The sequence below is a fragment of the Pezoporus occidentalis genome, unplaced genomic scaffold (assembly GCF_034315485.1).
Source record: "Pezoporus occidentalis ecotype Australia unplaced genomic scaffold, CSIRO_AGI_Poc_V1 ctg172, whole genome shotgun sequence".
NCBI classification, from domain to species: domain Eukaryota; kingdom Metazoa; phylum Chordata; class Aves; order Psittaciformes; family Psittacidae; genus Pezoporus; species Pezoporus occidentalis.
This window is the reverse complement of record NW_026913554.1, coordinates 2,144,922-2,159,403: the sequence shown is the minus strand read 5'-3', so window position 1 is coordinate 2,159,403 and position 14,482 is coordinate 2,144,922. Positions and strand designations below refer to the sequence as shown.

The 14,482-nt window shown below is 44.4% G+C and overlaps 1 protein-coding gene across 7 annotated transcripts in view; it reads left to right on the top strand.

The window, feature by feature from the left end:
* The window catches only part of SLC4A4 (solute carrier family 4 member 4), a 205,742-nt gene that overhangs the window by 71,762 nt on the left and 119,498 nt on the right, over positions 1 to 14,482 (top strand). For all 7 annotated transcript variants that reach the window (XM_062614164.1, XM_062614169.1, XM_062614167.1 and 4 more), the window contains exon 3: positions 7,215 to 7,394. In XM_062614164.1, coding sequence (XP_062470148.1) covers positions 7,215 to 7,394 — 180 coding nt within the window. The remainder of the gene's footprint in view (positions 1 to 7,214; positions 7,395 to 14,482) is intronic.

The window sequence follows — 14,482 nt, the reverse complement described above, 5'->3', positions numbered from 1 at the left end:
TAAGCAGGGCTTAGTTTGGGACTTGCTTAGTGCTACTTTTAGTGTCTCCCCTTTAAAATGGATCATCCCTTTGATTTATTTGTCCTTCTGGGCTGTCAGCTTTTTATGTCATTTATTGCCTCAGATTCTCACGCAAAACAAGAAGCACTCTTCCACCACCACTCCTTGGCTTCAGAGGCGTGCTGTGCCATGCCATGCCATCTTATGATGATGAAGCACGTGGCAGGCTGCATCCCCTAATGGTCTTGTGTGACTTGGGAGCTGCCATGGGTGCAGGTTCCTCAATGTTAGATACCCCATGGAGCAAGTCATCATCAAGGTACCAACTCATTAGTGATAGGAGTGAAAGCCATGCACTCCTGAGCTGTGTCATGAAGCCACGTTAAGAGGTGAAGCTTTTCTGCCCTGAGGGTATGCTGTATTTTAGTCCCATCCAGGTAAGAGGCTGATAGCTAGGCTATGGAGATGGGCAGTGAAGGGCACACCTTGGTCTGCACCTGTTGTATTAGGGGTCAGCCATGCCCCAGATTTAAATGGCTGGGGCATCCAGAGCAAGCCCTTCAGGCCACCTGAATATCTGTCCCATCTTCTCTGGGAGCCTGGGTACACACGGCTGCCCCGTGTGGGAGCTGTGAGCAGCCAGAGCTTGTGGAGAAGGCATGTCAATTATGACCACATCAGCCTGTCCAAGCCTGATGGGGTTTAATGTGACTCTCCCTGTTCTTCAAAAAGGAGTTTGGAAAGTGAAAACAAGGGCCAGTTGAAGACTGCTAATGCTCAGATCATTTTCATTGCTTTATACATTTTTAATATTAGATGCCAGCCTGAGATTCTTTATGGGCTCGTCTGACCAGGCTCCAAGTCCCCAGAACTCTGGTCACATGGAAGGGATTCCTCCTTTGGTATTATGCACTTGCAGATTTTATCCTTTGATCCTGTAACTTTTGGTTCCTTTCTCCAAATGACCAAGTTGTGGTTTTGCTAAGCAAAAGTCACTCCACTGTCACTATTTACTTAGAAGATTTCGTGCTTAAAAATTGAGAGGATCATAAATCAAATTATCTCTTTCTGCTTGTTCTTTTGCCTATAGGTATCTGGAATGAAACAAGAATTTCACTCTTGGGCAGCGCCAGGTTTAAACTCTGCGCTTGAACTATTAGTGCGACGTGTCCCTGCCCATGGCAGGGTGGTTGGAACTAGATGATCTTAAGGTCCTTTCTAACACAAACCATTTTATGATTCTATGGATTTCTGTCTATATAGATGTTTTTTTGGTCATTTGTTTCTTGTATAGGGGGGTTGGAACTAGAGATTTTAAGGTCCTTTCCAACACTGACTATTCTATGATTCTGTGATTCTGTGAATAGATCCATGTGGCTTGTTCTTTACAGGCCTTGAGATGTCCAATTTGGAGCTGATGTAATTGCATAGAAAGAGAGTAGTTCTTAAGCTCCCAGCACACATTTCTCACACAGGCAGATCCCAAGGTCTCTTCATCACATACATCTAATCAGACTCTCCACTGACAATGCCAGGTTTGTCCTGGTTCTTCCACTGCTGTGCTACCCCTCGCTTAGCAGTGGACATGGCAGAATTATGGGTATATAGGTACAGGAACCTGGTGTGTTTGGTGCAGGTCCTGCCTTTTCCTACCATGAAACTCTTGTGAAGCTTTCTGCAAACCTCAGTGGGTGATGGGGAGTGAGTACCTGAAAGGAGACCAGGATTATGTACGTAGTAGGTGATCAGGGTATGCTCACACACAAATTTGGCTGCCTACACACACACACACACACACAAGCCACTCGTGGGTAGCTGAAACTTCACCAGGTCAGGCATCTTCAAACGTGCAAATTTCATAGTGTTTTTATTTTTCAGTACATTTTCCTCCTATGTCTGCATTTCTTTAACCCCCGCATTTCCTTAGATGGAATAGCTGAGAGAAAAAATAGAATGGTGTTGGTGGTATGCTTGAGATCTGGCTTGTTGAGGCAGGGTGTCTGGACCTGCTTTCTTCTCTGCATGCTGCCAGAGCGCTGCTGGGGTCAGCATGTGAGGTTGTGGCATGCACGGCTTGAGCTTCAGTGAGTTTCACTGCCAGGACCTCAACAAGACCATGCTTGGCCAGGATGGAGACAGGAGATGAACAGATATTCTTGCAGGCAGGGAGGGAGTGCTGTATTTTACACAACTTAAATTTGGTAATACACTGAGTGGGTTTTCACCAGTATAACTGACTCAGGGACTCTTCAGTGCCCAAACTCTAAATCTGGACTCTGAATCATGAACTCCTATCCTTTAATAGCTCTTAATAAAGCAAAAGATGTGGTTTCAACCAAAATTTTTCCAGGGGGAAAATACCTCTATGATGAGTACTTCTTGCTCTATTAATAATCAGATGAAACGATTTTAGTCTGAATTTGGTGCACAGCAAAGTTTCTCTTCAGGTGCGAGAAGCTAACTTCGGAAGTTCTAGCTGCAGCAGGTTTAAGTTCAAGGAAGCCATGACCCATGGCTGTCTTATAAAATAGAAGAGGTGCCACTTTGTTCTGCAGGTCTTGCTGTGCATCTTACCTACAGGATTTTATGGAATCGCAGGATGGTTTGGGTTGGAAGGGGCCGTAAAGCTCACCCAGTTCAAACTCCTGCCATGCGCAGGGACACCTCCCACTAGAGCAGGTTGCTCTAAGCCCCATCCAGCCTGGCCTTGAGCACTGCCAGGGATGGAGCATTTATATATAAATTCACTACAGTTCTTGCTACCAGCTCCTGTTTCAGGTCAGTTTGATCTAGATAGAGTTAGTATGGGTCTGGCCTCCATCAGCTTCTTCAACTGACAGCTCTACTATCATGCTGTATCATGGCTGTCAGGCTGAAAGAGGAGGACTTCCCAAGTCTGTATCAGCATGAATCAAGAAACCTTCAAAAAGGAACCTGCATTGTGTCTGATCAAAAGCCATCTCGCTCTGCATTTCAGTGTGGTGAAGAACACCCCTTCAGTCAACCGAAACAGGTCTCAAAATTAACAAGCTGCATATAGAGGCTAATTGTTTTCTTAGGGGAGAGCAATGGGAGCAGCCCGAGAGGAGGCTGGGGGTGCAATGGGGACATGGGTAACTGACCTATGTCCTGGGTACAGGGGAAGGTTATGGCTGAGTGGGACCTGGATTACTGGGAGAAGTTTAGCACTGGCCTCCGTGCTCCCCATCCTCCACCAAACCATAGGATCATAGTGTGGTTCCTGTGTTAAATTTATCAGGCATTCCCGTTTGTAGCCAGTGGTTCTCATGGGAAAGGCTCTGTTACCCCGGTGAGTAGGAAATGGCTCAGAACCCCAGTGCACTGAGAGTATGTGTCAATTGTTTCCTTCCAGGCACTTTGGGAAGGGAGCCTAGAAGTTTATCTCAGCATTTGCAACAATACAAACAGATGCCAAGCAGTTCAAGTGCATAGAACAGGAAAATGTCCTGCTTCGCCTCCCTATACAGAGTGGGAGGAGCAGGGAGGGGGAGGATTACACAAACCCCCCAACATTAAGTAAGTCTCTCCCTCGCAGAGTAGGGAAAAGCAGCTAAGTAATGCAGATGTTTGCCTGCTTGTATACAACTTCATTTTCATATTACCAAAGTCTGTCCTGTGCACACGTGGTCAAAAGATTAAAGAGGTTCTTTGGTTTTGTTGGCAGCACAAAGTATTAAGACTACAGGCTTACTATGATGTGTTTTCTGTTGTCAAGCTGACTGCAGAATTGAAGTGATCCAAAGGAGGGTGTTGTGCTAGTACAGGTACTGGATCCTGGCTGTAAGAATCCTTTGGAAACAACTACTGCTGCCCTGTCTGTCCCAGAGCCACCCTACAGCCCTGCTTGTGCTCAGATCGTTTCCCCTTGTCTGTCCTACGCAGTGTTTATGCCATCAGCCATGTTAAAGCTGATGTTTCCAGCTGCTGGAATAGCTTTCTTGGTTTCCTTTGACACACTGGAGCTAAATCTTATCTCCAGGTGCTGATCCATAAAGTCTTTCTGCAGGTGCCTCTGATGGTGGTGTGGCTCTGCCTGTTACCTCTGCGGTGTGAGCCAGTTTCTCTGGGCTGGAGGCAGCAGAGGCAGGTCCCTTTTCTCCTGCCACTGTTATGATGCCTGTTGGACCTTGCTCAACCCTGGATTTCTGTTTCTGTTTTTGTCCTGCTCCCTGAGATGGTGAGTTACTAGTGCCTGGTACTGTACTGAGAGGTTGTGCGGCTGTTGGCGCCCGGCAGCCAGAGGAGATGCTCATGGGGTGGAGAACTTCTAATATCTCAGCCTAGATAACTGTGGCTGAAAAGCAACCCTAACTCCACTCGGGGAGATTTTCACTAACTCTTTGTAGCTGTTAGTTTGTATCTTGACATCGTGGACACTGTATGTCTTTGTGTATGAATATCTATTTATTGGTCTTCTGCATAGTTACCACCAGTACCTAAACTCAAGCTTGCTGCACACTCCAGCCACCAGAATGATCACAGAATCACAGAATGGTTTGGTTTGGAAGGGGCCTTAAAGGTCATCCAGTTCCAATCTCCTGTCACAGGTCGGGACACCTTCCACTAGACCAGGTTGCTCCAAGCCCTGTCCAACCTGGCCTTGAACACTGCCAGGGATGGGGCAGCCACAGCTTCCCTGGGCAGATCCCAGCGATGATGGGATCTGTTTCAGGGCCATCACAGGCACTGTCACACTGTTGTGTTTGTGAGGGAGAGGGAATTTCTTTATAAGCTTCTGCTTTCTATTACAGTTCCCACATAACAAATTACTTTAGAGCCAAAATGTATCGCACCTAGTGGGGGTGAATGTGTTTTTCAACTGATCATTCTGGAGAACAATTTTTTTCCTTTTAATTTTGTTGGTCTGTGAGAATTAAGAATTCAGTGGTTTAAAAACAAACTTTTTCAGATGCTTTTTTTTAATATTTAAATAACTCAACAGCATGCATTTAAGCTTTTTAATTGATCCTCTGTGTTTGCTTTTGTGAAGTAGTTACTGCTGGAGATCTGTGGATCTCAATGGCCTTGTTGGGCCATGGAACATGTATGGTTAGGAGAGACAATGTATAAATGGAGAAGGCATGAGCTATTTTCGTACACTTCTGGCCCCATCCCTGCATACTGCTCATCATTCCATTAGTTATGAAGCCCTTGCGGAGCTGAGTTAGCTATTCTGAAGTTGCTATTAAGGAGGGCTGCTCTGGTCAAGCAGCTTTTTAAAAGACCTTGGTGGCTCTCAGTGTGAGAATTCAAGTGGAAAAAAGGTGAAGGGCTCTCCAGACTTCACAGCAGGTGGTTCTTCATTGAAAAGTCAGTTTGTTACAGAGACTGGGTGTTTTGTGCCTGAAGTTTCAGTTATTCGGTCTCAGAGATGGATTTAGCATACTGAGGAATTGGAGATGCATGTTAGCAATGAAGTTAATGGGTGATTGCAGATTCCAGCTTTACTCTTGCAGAGCAGCTTCCCGTGTCTTGCAAATAGGTGGTTCATCCAGAACCTTATTCGGCTGCTGAAAAATAAATGGTAATGATAGGTGCAGCTCCCAGGTGAGAGGGAAGAGCAATACATCCCCTGTAGTGAGGGAAAATTCGTGGAGATGAATCAGTGGCAAGGGCCAGTTTTCTCTCTGGCTTTATCAAGTGTGTGACTGCTTTATCTAGTGAGGCATGACTTCTATTACTCACTTGAGTATTATTCCTGAGCAGAAAGGGGCATGACTATTGCAGAGAAGAGGTGGGCTGCATCTCATCTGGCCTTAGATATTGTTGCCACCATCTTGTTGGGTACCCACCCATTTAACACAAGGTTCTGTGGTTTCAGAAGTGATGTGCTATCACGCTGTGGAGTACGTGGAATGCATTTCAGGAGGGTCTTTTGGTTGAGTATCTTCTGTGGCAGATATGTGTAGGTGCTGGAGTCATCTCTGCTCCCTGCTCAAAGCCGCAGCAGTCACGATTGCTGGGATCCGAAGGCTGCTGTTTGAGCTGCAGCCTCTGCCTTGTCTTCAATGTGTCATCTCCTATGCTCACATGAAGCTTTCATAGTTGTGCATTCATGCAAGGGGTAAGCACGCACCAGGAATAGCTGAATGTGAGGTGGCCAAGACAGTGACTCTGCAGAAATGCTCCCCCATGTGCAGAAGTAAATGACTGTACCCACAGATAAATGTATTTGTTCTTACGTGCGTTTGTGGCTCAGTCATTCAGATAAAGGTACTTCAGACAGTAATAGGTCATGTGTGTTTATCTGAAGCTCTCTGCTTGGCTATGCTGAGACATGAGGGTAAACCAAATTTGGTCAAAAGCCTAGGATGCCACTATTATTTATCAGGGGCTGAATCTGAAGGAGCTGTTTTTTCAGTTTAAATCAAGAAGTCTGGATTATCTGTGCACAGAAAAGGACATGTATACACTTTCTGTAACGAGAAGGAAAGATACTTACCCCAAGTTGGTAGAAGTGCAGAAAGCCTTGAAAATAAAACCTTTTGATCAAACTCTGTAAGAAGACACAACAACTGGCAAATGTAGTTGCAGTGCTGTGGTTTGAAATAGAAGTCTGAAGGACAGGGAAGAGGCATACTTTGGGTTTACAGTCAGCATGTGGAATTTGACACTTACTCCTTTATGACTTAATTTTTATTTTGGAATGTGTCAAGTACTTAGAAGTTGACAGTAACTTATGTTTAGTAGTTCTTCCTCATCTGCTGAGTTATAATACCCTAAAGGGGCTTTTACACTTGTTACACAGTGGACTACATAGCTGAGTGATAGAAATTTGGCTCCACTAAGCTCTTCAGTGCAGCTGGATCAGTTTGCACAAGGTGGGTGTTAAATTCAGCCAATGTTTGTGGGGAAACAAATGGAAAAAATAATGTATTCGCTGTATTCAATATTGCAGAATGAGTGTGATGGCCTTTTATGGGTTTTATTTTTAAATGAGTCATAAGGACAGAATAATTACCAGAGTCTGCCCTGGCGTGCGCTCTCAGAAATGACTGCACAAAAAGTACTTCTCAAATAGAGCTCCTAGCTCATGTCTGGGGAGAAGGAACACAGGATTAATTAATATGAGGCCAGCAAAGTAGGGTAGTTGGCTGGTCTGTTTGAATGAAACACAGCATAAACTGCCCTGGCCAGGGATGCACAAAGGGTATGCACTCAAAGTTGATGTTTGCTGTGCTGGTGTTCCCTAGGTCATCACACTATCTACATTGGGGTCCACGTGCCGAAGAGCTATAGGAGAAGGAGGCGTCACAGAAGACGACCTGGGCACAAAGAGAAAAAAGAAAAGGAGAAAATCTCTGAGAACTACTCCGACAAATCAGACGTAGAAAATGCTGATGAGACAAGCAGCAGCATCCTTAAACCTCTCAGTAAGTACTGGTTTCAGTTGTCACTCACTACAATGGTCTGTTGTCTAGTGATCTGCTCCTGATCCAATCATGGAGGAGGAAACTGGATCCATGCAAACAGTCATCTTGTGTTGCAAGGTCAGAGTTGTCTTAATCAGTTGCTGTCAGATGGTTGCTACAGCTTGGAGAAGGCACAGGCTGGAACAGAAATTTCATCCCTCCATATCACCTGCATTGGCTCCTGAGCTAATGGCAGCCAGAAGAGGCCAAATTTTTGAAAGCAATTTGATACTGTGTGTAAAGAAATAGCAAACAAACACAAAGACTGAGTAGGTGTCTGGGCAGATCTATTGCAGCTTCTGCCCTGGCTCTCAGGACATGAACCCTCTCTAGCGTTCAGGCACCCCATGGCCTCAGCTAGAAACAGCCTTACAAGGAGGAGCAGGTTGGTAAGAAGCATCAAGACCAGTGCTATAGGCTAAGGAGCATAGGCATCTGGGATTCGGCTTCATTGTATCAGTAACTGGTGGTGCTAGTAGGCCTTTTCCCTTCAGTAATTAAACTGTTTTAAGTTTTGCAAACAAAAAGATTAAACTGTAGCATTACTGTATGTTTGAATGTAGTGATACTATAGGGTTGAGTATCTGAATGTTAATAGGCAGATGAGGTCTGTTTTGGATGTCCTCTACTCCATTTGTACTGAAATGGTTAAGCAGAGGAGATAGATCTTTATCTGGTGTCATCTTTATGCAGCTCTTTGGTAACATCATAGGAGACTGTCATAAAGTCCCATTTTTCGTGCTGTCTTCTCTGTTGGCCACAAGCTTGTTCTGAAATCTGGGGGATGACTGCTTAAATAGGAGTGGGAGAGTACAGATGAGAGAATAGAAGCAGGTGACAGCCTTCTAAAATGGGAACATGCTGACAAGGTTTGAATATAGCAGAACAGCCCAGCATATGATATAGCTCAGATTTTTGAGGCTAACTCCAGGTGGTTGCAGTTTCATTAGAAAGAACTTGTTGGCAAGTAGGGAAAATGCTTTTTGTGTGAGACAGAGGAGCAAGGAGGGGTCATGGATTCAATATGTGAATTTTTCATTTTAAAATGATGTTGCTGGGTAGTTGCTGCATGTAAAGACAATAGCATGGGATCAGATCAGTCATGTCATTAGTCTAAAGCTTGTACTCTTGGTGGTACTTCAGTGAGCAGCACCTGGAAAGGAAGGCAAGTCATGAAGTCTCCCCAGCTGTAGTTTGTTAATTGTCCCAAGGAACGGACACGCAAAAATGAGGAGCTGGTTTGGCACTGAAAGACATAATTACCTGCCTACAAGAACTCTTGGTATTCAAAGTTTAATTTTTATATTTACACCTCTGTGCTTTTTTGGTGTGCAGGTGAGCAGAGCCATAGAAATTCCTGTTTGGCTTCTGGATTTATCCATTTCCTAGAGGAATCCTTTCCACAGGCTAATTGTGCCCATGGTTGAATACATGTTTCTTCCATCAGGTTTTGATTTTCTACCTTTCGCTTTGTTCATCATTGTTTCTGTTTTGTGTCATTTAAAAAAGGGTTAATGGTATTTTTCCTATACAGTTGCTACAGGTTAGTATGTTCTTCTCTACTCATATCTGCATCTACAAATGTGCAGTCTTTGCATCTCTCTGATGAGAACTTTCCCATAGTCTTTTTCACGCTGACCTCTTTGCACTACCTTTTTGGAGTGGAATCACTTAAATACCACACAATATTCCAGGTGTCCTATGCAATAACATTACATCATCTTTAACTTTTTTTTCTGTCGTGTTCACTGTCTCAAGTATCCAGATGCTTTACCAGGTTCCTGCAGGGACTTGCTGTTGGCCGGATCTTTTTACAAGCTGGCACAGTTAATTTAGAACACTGTAAAAGATAGGAGTAGTTCACTTTACTGTCTTGAATTACCAAACATTGAATTGCATGTTGCCTCATATCCCTAGGTTTTTTCTTTCCCTTTTGAAACTCTTGCCTTCATAGCTGACCTGAACTATTTGTTTCTTACTAGAAACAAATTTTTGCTTGCTAGAAGCCTTTCTTGTCTAGTTCTGCATGTGTAGTAATGCCAGGAATCAGCTATTCTGCTGTTCTGCTTTTGGCAGTCTCCATCATTTAGAAATGGCTCTTTATGTCTATTTTGTTTTCTGTCTCTTATGTGGTTGCTGATCTGATGGAGTTGGTGGGTAGTCAGACTGTTCCAGTGTTAGATGTCTGTCACTGGCACTTTGATGAAGACTTTTTGAGGGTCTGAATGGTTTATGTACACTGTGGATCCAGCTGCTGTTTTCACCCTCAGTCACAGCATGTGTGTCCAAGAGAAGACCAGTTCTCTTCAGACAAAGCTTATCAGCTTACTCAGGTGTTCATTACTGACAATCATGGCATGAAATCTTAGTTACAATCCTGTTTTGTTTAATCTTTTTCCATTAATAGTAAATAAATGAGCAGTATGAGGCTCAAATTCAGTTTCTGAAGAACATTAGAAACAAGGACTGGCAATTTTACTGGAGTTGAGAGAAAGCTGAAATGAGATACATTACATATGCTTGAGAGAGCTGTCAGTAGAGAGCATGTGGCATTAGAAGCTGAAATATGTTAGGCTTGTGGGGTTTAGCAGTGTGGGAGAGAGTGAAGGCATTTGCTGTGGGGCAGGGGAGCTGGTTGGCCAGGTAGGAGAGAGTTTGGGATTTTGCTTTCCTCCTTTGAATGGGGAGGGAAGTAAGAGCAGGGGCTCGCTGGACACGCATGTGGGGTGCACAGTGTGTCCCTGTCCTCAGAAGAGGAGAAAAAGCCCTGGAGTGCTAGGCACAAAGGAAGGAGGAAATCCTCAGGCAGCTCAGTGCCATTCTCGTGAAATGACCCAAGAATAGAAGAGTGAGGGTGTTGCAGCTCCAGGATTAAGGACTGTAGGGACAGCTGTGTTAATGACCTTTGCATAATGCTGCTTTGCAGGATGGCTGGCTGTGACCAGGGACTCTGCCCACCAGTAAAACATGGGATGGGACTCACCTGTGCTTCAGGAACCTGTCAGAGCCTGAGGTGTGATGGTTAACTGGGTTCTGAATATAATGTGTAGGACACTGTCCTCAGAAGGGCTGCAGAGTAGGTGTCTCAGGTTTAATGACATAGTAAAATGGAAGTGCTGTTTACGTAGTTATTGGTGAGATGAAGGAACTGAACTGGAGGGCATTTCAATATTTTCCTTAGAATTCTGGGAAGAACTTAGAGCAGTTTCCAGTGCCAAAAGGGGGTGACAAGAAATCTGAAGAGGGACATTTTACAAGGGCTTGTAAGGACAGAACAAGGGGTAATGGCTTTAAACTGGAAGAGGGGAGATTTAGATTAGACATTAGGAGGGAGTTTTTCCCTGTGAGAGTGGTGAGGCACTGGCACAGGTTGTCCAGAGAAGCTGTGGCTGCCGCATCCCTGGCAGTGTTCAAGGCCAGGTTGGACGGGCTTGGAGCAACCTGGTCTAGTGGAAGGTGTCTCTGCCTGTGGCACGGGGTTGGAACTAAATGAGCTTTAAGGTCCCTTCCACCCCAGCCAGTCTCTGATTCTGTGTTTTATTTGCAGCATCAGAGGTCAGAGAGTCATCAGGGAGCTTCGTTTTTACTGAGTGGAAAGCTTAAGCCAACTTTGATTTGATATATCACTGCTATTTTTTGGTCTGTCCCCAAGGACCATGAGGCTTAGGTCAGATATCTTACCTGAAGAGGATTTCTCAGCTTCTTGGGTGGAAACTGCAATCAGATTTTGACCAAATCTGTATTTGACTCACCAGGTCAAGCTGCATGGCCTGCAACAGAGGAACCTGATGAAACATGTCTATGCTTACGGGTAAGAGAGTGAACAGGTCCAGAACTGCAAACCTTCTCTATAAATGTTGTGTTCCAGTTTAAAACCAGCCTAACTGCGCTCCTGGATTTGGGAATTGGGGCAGTCTGGAAACATCAGTCCTATTTTTTTTAATCTGTGTTCACTTCAGTCAAACATGGCAAACTCTGGTAGTTTATAAACATACTTCAGCTCTCCCTTCTGGAGTGAATTAGGGAAATTAATAGAATCACAGAATGGCTTAAGTTGGAAGGGACCTTAAAGCTCATCCAGTTCTGATCCCCTGCCATGGGCAGGGACACCTTCCACTAGAGCATGTTGCTCCAAGCCCTGTCCAGCCTGGCCTTGAACACTGCCAGGGATGGAGCATGTATGGATAGTTCTTATCCTAAAGAAACTATTGCTTGGGAGAACTGCCTTGTTTCCAGACAGGGATATTCTCTGTAGTGCTAATGGCTGGAGTATTGACCCACTAGGATTTTGGCCATATTCCACTGGTCTGTGATTAACTATGGTTAATGCACTTAGTGGGGTGAAGGAAGGGCTTAGCCAGACAGAGAAGAGTTGATGGTGCAAAGCTGTGGCTGGCATGAGTGGAGGTGTCAGGGCTTGGTTTTATTCTGCAGCTCAGCCAATTTCTTATCTCAGTATGAAGTGGATGGAAGAGTTTGTTGTTACTTGCAAGGGATGAGACAAGGGAGGAACAAGGAAGGCAGATAAAACTTTCTTCTTTGGGACAGACTGTGATCTGAAACCATTTCCCTCTTCCTCATTCTTTACTACAGATGCGCAGAGATTTTCCCGTGAGGAAATGCATCTCTGCTTGATCTATGAAGGGGTTTCTTCTCTTTGTCTGGTTGCCCTCCAAGTTAATTTGGCTCTCTTCACTGGCTTAAACCCAAGAAAGTCATGTCTTTCAGTAAGTGCTGTCATAGCAGGCAGTGTGTAGACACTGTGTTTATGTACACAGCAGTTGGAGCTGCTCTGCAAAGATGCTTGTGCAGAGCTTGCTTGGGTTGTCCTTGGCCTGGCCCAGCTCTGTGCCCCTCAGACATGCAGTATGTGCATGTTAACAGTGATACAAATCTGTTTTGAAACTCTGATAGCACATTTAGAGCAGAAACGCTTGGAATATGGGATGTGGACTTAGGCTAGTGTGAGTGATTACCGTGTCAGAGGAAACAGAAGTAGAAAAATGTAGGATTCCTTGACAGAATGGAATCTCTTATTTTCATTCATGATCTGTGAGCGGCCCATGGTTTCTGTCAGGTAAGAAACTGTCGGTGTGTGTTTGTGACTCTGAACTGAATGGCTGGGGTAAAAGTTCTTTTATTGGCAATGGTGACTCCAAGCAGATGGAGAGCAAGAAGCCCAAAAGATAAAATACATGTCCCTTCCCAAGATATCTAGGGGAATTTCATGTGTAGTCAAGGCCTAGTATTCTAAGCAATAAAGCAGCGACTTGCGATACTGCACCTCAGTTCAAGCCCTGAGGTGTTTTATACAAAATAATCACAAAAATGATGCTGGTAACAGAGGTGACAGAAGTTCTCTGTTCTTCGCAGTGATTTAGAAGCTAGCTGGCAATAAGCATCCTCAGACCTGGTTTTGGGGAAGCTAACTAGAGGCATCACTTTCTAATTTCTCTTTTTCCCAGTTTAAACAGTAGGGGTGAGAAGGTGTAGGTACAGCACTTCTGTGCCCCATATTGACATGAAGTGATGCTTGCTCTGCTCAGTAATGTTTTACAGAGCTGTTCTTGCAGCCTCCACATTTGTGGAGGGTGAGAGCCTTCTTTCCCTGTGTGTGGGATGAAAGCAGTAGGTAGGTGAATTGCAGCATTTTATGTTCTTGAGGTCTTTGTCTTCTGAATCACAAAGTTGGCTGCCTGACTTCAACCTCTTTTGGCTTTCACTTTTAGCAATGTGGAAGTAGGATAAAGAAGAAGTTTGCTTTGATGGGACAGCAGGTTGCCTGCTGACATTGTTCTTCAGCTGTAAACATGAGATGTCTTCATCCGCACCCTTAGCAACTTCACATGCATACGAACGTGTATTTGTCCATGTTCCTGCCCTGCTTTTAAAGACCAAGAGGGAGTCTTTGGGAGTTCCCTTTGCTGAAGGGCTGCAAGATTAGTTTTTTTCTCGGGTTGGACAGGGCTTGGAGCAACCTGGTCTAGTGGAAGGTATCCCTGCCTGTGGCAGAGGGCTTGAACTAGATGAGCTTTAAGGTTCCTTCCAACCCCAACCATTCTGGGATTCTCTATATTACTGCTATTGGCCAAGGATAAAGGTTTTATCCCACAGATTGTGGGGTGTAGAGCCTTGCAGCAATACTTTATGGTTTACTGGCTGTTTTGGTTAAAACCACTTGTGGGTCTGAAAAATTATTGCCTAAGTGAAAGATTTGTCTAAACTCAGCAAAATACTTAAGAAAATGGAGTTTAAATTCGGTGCTGCATTTACTGGGAATGAGCATTCGAAAGAGGTTGCAAATCTGGATCTCTGTTGAAGTGGTTTCTAGAGCAAGGGAGAGGGAAAGGATGCTATGTTATCCCATCAGTTTGCAGTTTGCTTGGGGAAGTTCCTCTTCCACCTGCCAGCTGTAGTTCTTGAAGGTTTTAGTAGAAAACCAACCTCTCTTGAGCCCTCAGTTGCTCAGTTATGAGTATGGGCACTAGGGCTTTGATGCTGAATGCCTGTATTTAAGTAGTGCTCAAAGGACGTTTGACCTGGAGAGAGAACTGTAATTACCTCTATAATACACTGTCTGAACCTGACAGATCCTGCAACATCAGTTGGCACCTTTTATGGTTTTTAAGAACTGGTTAATTGATGCTTGGTTTATCAAGACACCTAGTCATATAGATGTTGTGGTGAGCAATCTTGCAGAATGAATTCACCATGCTGATTTGTTTAAGTGGAGGCTTTTTCATTCCTAGCTCAAGTACAACAGCTGGCCTATTGCTTCTGTTTGATGTAGGACACACTGAAGTTGATGACATTAGTCGCCTTAGTTTCCTTTACACTCTCGTTTGCTTCTTGCATAATGAATATGTTATTTGGTGCTTTCAGGTACTTCAGGTCTTCTAGTGGGTGTAAGTGCCTAGATAAAGGAGCAGTGCTGTGTGTCTGTACAAACAGTTTTCTAACATCTGTCAAGCGCAGTATTGTGCTCAGCAGGTATTCCTGGAGGCCAAGCTACTCTGCTTTTTTGCTGTGTTCTCTCACTCACCAACATA